Here is a 6,759-nt window from a genome sequence, read left to right on the forward strand (position 1 = left end):
CTCAGTGCTGTGAACTCTTACTCTGATTTCTGTCTGATTTCTCATCGCTGTGAACTCTTACTCTGATTTCTTTCTGATTTCTCAGCGCTGTGAACTCTTACTCTGATTTCTTTCTGATTTCTCAGCGCTGTGAACTCTTCCTCTGATTTCTTTCTGATTTCTCAGTGCTGTGAACTCTTACTCTGATTTCTTTCAGATTTCTCAGCGCTGTGAACTCTTACTCTGATTTCTTTCTGATTTCTCAGCGCTGTGAACTCTTACTCTGATTTTTCTGATTTCTCAGTGCTGTGAACTCTTACTCTGATTTCTTTCTGATTACTCAGTGCTGTAAACTCTTACTCTGATTTCTTTCTGATTTCTCAGTGCTGTGAACTCTTACTCTGATTCCTTTCAGATTTCTCGGTGCTGTAAACTCTTACTCTGATTTCTTTCAGATTTCTCAGTGCTGTAAACTCTTACTCTGATTTCTTTCTGATTTCTCAGTGCTGTGAACTCTTACTCTGATTTCTTTCAGATGTCTCAGTGCTGTGAACTCTTACTCTGATTCCTTTCAGATTTCTCGGTGCTGTGAACTCTTACTCTGATTTCTTTCTGATTTCTCAGTGCTGTGAACTCTTACTCTGATTTCTTTCTGATTTCTCAGCGCTGTGAACTCTTACTCTGATTTCTTTCTGATTTCTCAGCGCTGTGAGCTCTTACTCTGATTTCTTTCTGATTTCTCAGTCTGATCTCAGTCTGATCTCTTGTGGCAAAAACAGGCCACAAAACCAACAGAATCACTGCGTAAAAGAAGCAAAACACTTTTGGAGAGATGCTGAAGCCAAATACATGCTTGAGAAAATGTAGGATTTTAATATTCTTCATTTTTAGATGATATATGTTCATATTTTTAGGCAAAGTGGTGCAATGTTTTTAAAAGTGCTGTGGTATGAATTTTGAGTATTATGTTATGTTTACATCACATCTGTGAGTTTATTGGCTGAGTTTATTACTCAAGTGAATGTAAACGCATTGATCAGATTACTAACAAAATCAGATTTTCTGCAGTTATCAGATTATTAAGTGCATGTAAACACATTCACTGCTCTATTGTTATTAGACACATAATCTTGATTTAGGTTAGTTAGGCTTGTTTGCTTAGTTGACAGCCATGAAGAAAGTGGCAAACATGAAATAGAATTGGAAGTGGACGTTTATGAGCCAATGGCCAGCTGAGGTGGATGAAACATTAGTGAAAAAAAATCTAAAACTTAAGCATTAGAGAAAAGATAAGCGAGAACAGGATTATAAAGAACATTTTTATTGAATTATCTGACGAGCTCAATAAATATAAAATATTCATCATAATAATCACAATAATGACAGCAAATAATTATAAAATATTATACATTAGTATCCATTCAACCAGACAGGTGCAACACGAGTGGGAAAAAATGAATTAATCAAACCCCTCCCACTCATCAGAAGTGACAGAGGCAGATCTTTAGCCAGGCACTTTGTGACGTCACAGTCGCATTGTGTAATCCAGAGCAGAGTAGCACATTGGCTTAGACGAGGGGCTGAAATTTGCATATTGACTGTTGTGATGATGATGATGATGATGATGATGATGAGTGTGAGGCGGGGCTGCATTTGAAGCATATGGAAAGCATGTGTTTGTATATGTGCACACGTGTTGGCCTTTTACATTCACTCACTGCCACCCAATGAGTTTATTGCTGCCTCTGTAACTTTAAAGTCTGCGCCTCGACTTAACGGGCCAATTTAATGCACACGCCCATCCCCCCCCCCGCTGACATGCGAGAAAACATGCGACGTGTGTGTGGCAGCATTTTTGCTCTGAGTTGAAAAAAAAAAAACATACAATAACAAAGCTGTACAAAAATAAACCAAAAAAAAAAAACACATTCAATCCAAGAAGGACTTTTCTATCCAATGCAGCAGCGAGTCGGTCCTCTTCCTCTTTTTTACTCCTTCGTTTTCTTCTTCTTCTACATTCTTTTCCTTCAGTGACAACCCCTCGGCCTGCCTTTCGGCCGCGCACTCTTTCTCTGTCTCGAATTTCTGTCGTTTCCAGAACAGTCCGCAGGCGAGAGACAGCCCGGAGGTGAAGGTAGAGAGAGGGGTGGGTGGGTGGATGTAGGGAGGGAGGCGTGAGGGGAGAAGCAGATCAGTGTCTCCAGCTTTTCTTCTTCTCCACCATCTTCATCTCTTCCTCTTTGGTGAAGTCGTCTGTCGGAGAGAGGAAGGAAAACTTTCAGAACTTTGGTAGAGCGTTCAGTAGCCCGCCGTTACATAATCCAGCAATCCAGTTTGTTTCGGTTATATAACCCCACTTAAGTACATGAATAGCAAAGGAAGAAATGAAGAGCTTGTTATATATTGCAAGAAAAGCATACTTAAGTATGTTGATTGCAAAAAAGCTCTTAAACATTACGGAAAAGAAGCATGCTTAAGTATGCTGATTGCATGTTATGGAAAAGAAGCATGCTTAAGTATGTTGATTGAATGTTATGGAAAAGAAGCATGCTTAAGTATGTTGATTGAATGTTATGGAAAAGAAGCATGCTTAAGTATGTTGATTGAATGTTATGGAAAAGAAGCATGCTTAAGTATGCTGATTGCATGTTATGGAAAAGAAGCATGCTTAAGTATGTTGATTGCATGTTATGGAAAAGAAGCATGCTTAAGTATGTTGATTGAATGTTATGGAAAAGAAGCATGCTTAAGTATGTTGATTGAATGTTATGGAAAAGAAGCATGCTTAAGTATGTTGATTGCATGTTATGGAAAAGAAGCATGCTTAAGTATGTTGATTGAATGTTATGGAAAAGAAGCATGCTTAAATACATCAATAGAGAAAAAGAAGCTATTGCAAAAAACAAGCTTTACTTAAGTTTCTTAAAAGCAAGAAAAGCTGTTATATATTATGAAAATGAAGCAAACTTAAGTCCATTTATAGCAAAAACAAAATTCTTATGGTACAGAAAAGAAGCATGCTTAAGTGCATTGATAGTGAAAACAAAGCTGTTATATATTGCGAAGCAGAAGCATACTTAAGTATATTAATAGCAAAAAAAGCTGTTACATACTGTGAAAAACAAGCATACTTAAGTACAATGATAGCGAAAAAGAAGCTCTTTATGAAATTGTGAAAAAGAAGTACATCAGCAGCAAAAAATGCTCTCAAATATTATGAAAATATAGCATACTTAAGTACATCAGCAGTGAAAAAGAAGCTGTTATATACTGAATAATAGAAACACTTTAATACTTAAATACTTAAATATGTCAAAAAGATGTAGAAGCACACTTTAGTATTTGATGTAAATAGAGAAAAATAAAGTATATCTTATGTACAGAATGTATAAAGCACACTTAAAAAGGTGTTTTAATCAAAGTAAAATGGTTTTAGCTTAGAGTCCAAGCATGTTTTTAACTGAGACTTTGCTGGCTTGGCCAATCAGATTCCAGAATGAGTTCTATCCTTTTCACGCTTGATATTTTGATTGGTCCTGTCTCTTTTAGGCTTAACAATTAGCTGCTGAGTAATGACGTTAGTTATCAGTTGAAATTGCGCATTACCTGCACATTCAGGGCAGCACTTCCCCTCTCTGCGTGTAATGTTGCTGCAGCTGAGTAGTGGACATTGTTTCCTCTGACATTTGGTGACCCCATGCTAGAGAGAGAGAGAGAGAGAGAGAGAGAGAGAGACGTTAGGAATGCATGAAATCAGGCCTCTAAAACTACAAATCCCAGAGTGCTTTCTCTGACAGTGGAATGTGCCCCATATGTTTACCAATCGTCCTACAGAGGACCCCATTTTCCAGAGCTGACCACCATTAGAGGTTTGTCCAGTTTCATAGATAACAGTTTGCCTTGGAATTTTAGAAAGCATATAATAAGTCTATTTGGGATTATTTAACAAATTAACACAGTAAATTATGTTTCTCTCTAAACTATTGATAATTCCGTTAAATAATAACTGTCAGCTATTGTTGGGCTGTAACAGGTCAAGATGCTTCAGTGTCAAACTCTGTATCAGCTATTATTTGACTGTCAAATGCCTAGGAGCTTCAGGGACAAACTTTACACTGTAAAGTTTTACGGCAGAAAAAAAAAACAGATGTCAATGTGATTCACTGTCAGTTGCAACAAATTTTGTAGTCCTAAATTTTACATTGTGAAGTTTTACATCAGATGCTACATTGTAAAGTGTTTAAGTAGAATTCTGTAAAATAAATTTCTTGCTAAACTATCGTTACATTTTCGATTATTTGCGAAAGCTCTGGTCTATCACGTTTATTTGCTATAATGTTATAAAAACCAACTTACATCACACCAGCATGTGATGCACTTCATCTCTCCGACCAACGGCACGCGAGGGTGCCAGTTTTCGCTGTTCTGGTAGTAGTTCTTGCCGAACTTGCAGTGGCGCGCCCCGTCCGCCTGCATCAACTCGCCCTCCTCTGGTAGGGGCGTGTCTTCAGCTGGACACTCCTTACAGCAGTCTGACGGGTTGCGTCTGACCGGCCGGCTGCAGGTGAGCGGTGGACAGGTCACTTTCTCACAGTGCACTTCACCCGTAGAGCCCTAAAAGAGACACAGAGAGTTAAGAAAAATGATCCAATACAGTTTCGCCATGTTTCTGTCACCAAAACATTCAAATAAACAGAAATAAGTGCAGGACTCACCTTGCAGGTGCAGACGGCGCATTTAATGTAGCCGAAGGGAGGAACAAATGGATGCCACATGGTTCCTGGCGCGTGCATCTTCTGATCGCCCTCGAAATAACACCCTAAACCACAACACAAACATTTGGAAATTAGCCAATTGCCTCAGCTAGAAAATACGTTCTCATGGAATAGCATTGTGGTAATTATGGTGGAAAATCTGTCAAAACTTTCTAAACTGCAATAAAAAAAGATGTAAACTCACCCTCTGGATGCTCCTCCACTTTCTCTGCTGCTGGGATCTCTTTGGGTACTTTCCTCTCTGAAAAGCACACAAAACACAAAGAAAACTTTACAAACTTGCAATGAAACCCAGACTTTACGATGTGTATAACCAGAGCTTTACAATGCAACCGAGAACATCTGTGATCATGCTAAAAACAAACATGACAAATGATGAAGTCTGTTCATGTCAAACTTTGCAATGTAATATTTGCTGTACAACGTAAAGTTTTACAGCAAATAACTTCACAAATTTCAGGACGCTTCACTATCAGTTACAGCAAACTTTACATCTGTAAACTTTACACGGGAAGGTTTTACATCAAATGTTACAATGTTTTTTACAATACAAAGCAAACAACACAACATTTGATTTGGTGTACTGCAACAAACTTTACATCATTTTACAGCAGTATTATACAATGCAAAGTTTTGCAGTAGCTTGCAAAAATAAACACATTATCAATTTTAAGCATGTCAAGGTGCTTTTTAATTGTGGCAAAATAAATTAAAACTGTAAAACTTGTAAGATCATTAGAAAACTATCAACTTTATGTAAAGTTTTACGTCTTAAACCATAGATTCTACACCAAAATCTATATTATAAAATTTTAGGGCATGAAAATAAATGTTAAAATGTGCAATTTGCCAACTTTACATTGTAAAGTTTTACATCTTATGACTTTTATGTAAAACTATGAGATTTTTATTCGAAACTTTTGGGCTTACCATCGCACACCGGGCAGCACTTGTCCTCAGGCTGGTAGGTATGTGGGCAGGTGAGGGCAGGGCAGATCACAGGGTCGCAGATGACCGTCTTCTTCTGGCAGATGCAGCTGAAGCAGGAGTTGTAGTGGGGCGTCCAGCGGGAGCCGTGAGCGTGGTGCTCGCCCTCGAAGAAGCAGGTGTGGGGGTCTTTCCTCAGTTCCTCAGGGTCCCTAACAAACACCAGGTCATCAAACTCCGCCTCCTCCACGACCTCACCGCGGGAGCCAAACTCGCAGCTGTTGGGGACGTGGATCTAGAAAGAGAGGAAGGAACTGAGTTTCTGTTTTCTGTATTGGAGCACAGCCTTTTACTGTGCTCACTTGTTTTATACTGAGCGTAACTCGGTCACCACGGTGGCAAGAGGTCAGAAAAAGTGGAGGAAATGTCAACATTCACAAGAGATATTTATGCTTTGAGTTTCGCAATTTACTGCCGCAAAAAAGGTGGTTTATAGAAATAGTTTACACTGTTTACAGTAATAAACCGAGTTTCCATGGACACTTTGGAATGGGATGTAATTTGTGATTCAGAGTTTCTGCTGAGCTTGTAGTCTTGGTGAAGTAAGCAGAGAGAGAGCGTTTGCTTACCCGTCCTCGTATCTCTCCCCGAGGATTCATTTTGGTGCTGACTTGAATGAAAGCAGTGCCTTTGTCCAAGTGCCTCAACAGCTCCACACTCAGATCCTTCAGAACTCCCTGGGCCTGGAGCGAGAGAGAGAGAGAGAGAGAGAGAGAGAGAGAGAGAGAGAGCCAGGTGTAATTTAGTATTTAGTCATGTCCTCATGAAATGGAAAAAACAGAGCAAAAGTCTTTTGTGTCATTTCTTTTTCTTCTTTCTCAGTCGCACTTCTTGTTTAGTCCCCTCGGCAAAACAGCAATGATAAGTCAGAGCATTTTTGGGGTAAAATCAAAACAAACAAACAAACCAAAACAGAACAAAAACTATTTTTACTGTCACATATCAAGATGCTTCTTAGCAAACTTAATTTTGTGAAGTTTTACAGTAAAAAGGTTGGAAACAACAAATGGACAGCATC

At 38.8% G+C, this 6,759-nt stretch overlaps 1 protein-coding gene across 1 annotated transcript in view; it reads right to left on the bottom strand.

Annotated features, from left to right (window-relative positions):
• Window positions 1–1,325: 1,325 nt before the first annotated feature.
• The window catches only part of chrd (chordin), a 17,929-nt gene continuing 12,495 nt past the window's right edge, over window positions 1,326–6,759 (bottom strand). The window contains exons 14-20 of the mRNA XM_037546357.1: window positions 6,311–6,424; window positions 5,685–5,976; window positions 4,939–4,995; window positions 4,695–4,798; window positions 4,336–4,593; window positions 3,586–3,679; window positions 1,326–2,232 (exon numbers count right to left, since the gene is read on the bottom strand). Of these exons, the coding sequence (XP_037402254.1) occupies window positions 2,171–2,232; window positions 3,586–3,679; window positions 4,336–4,593; window positions 4,695–4,798; window positions 4,939–4,995; window positions 5,685–5,976; window positions 6,311–6,424 (981 nt within the window). The 3' untranslated portion in view covers window positions 1,326–2,170. The remainder of the gene's footprint in view (window positions 2,233–3,585; window positions 3,680–4,335; window positions 4,594–4,694; window positions 4,799–4,938; window positions 4,996–5,684; window positions 5,977–6,310; window positions 6,425–6,759) is intronic.

The sequence above is a fragment of the Pygocentrus nattereri genome, chromosome 17, assembly GCF_015220715.1.
Source record: "Pygocentrus nattereri isolate fPygNat1 chromosome 17, fPygNat1.pri, whole genome shotgun sequence".
NCBI lineage: Eukaryota > Metazoa > Chordata > Actinopteri > Characiformes > Serrasalmidae > Pygocentrus > Pygocentrus nattereri.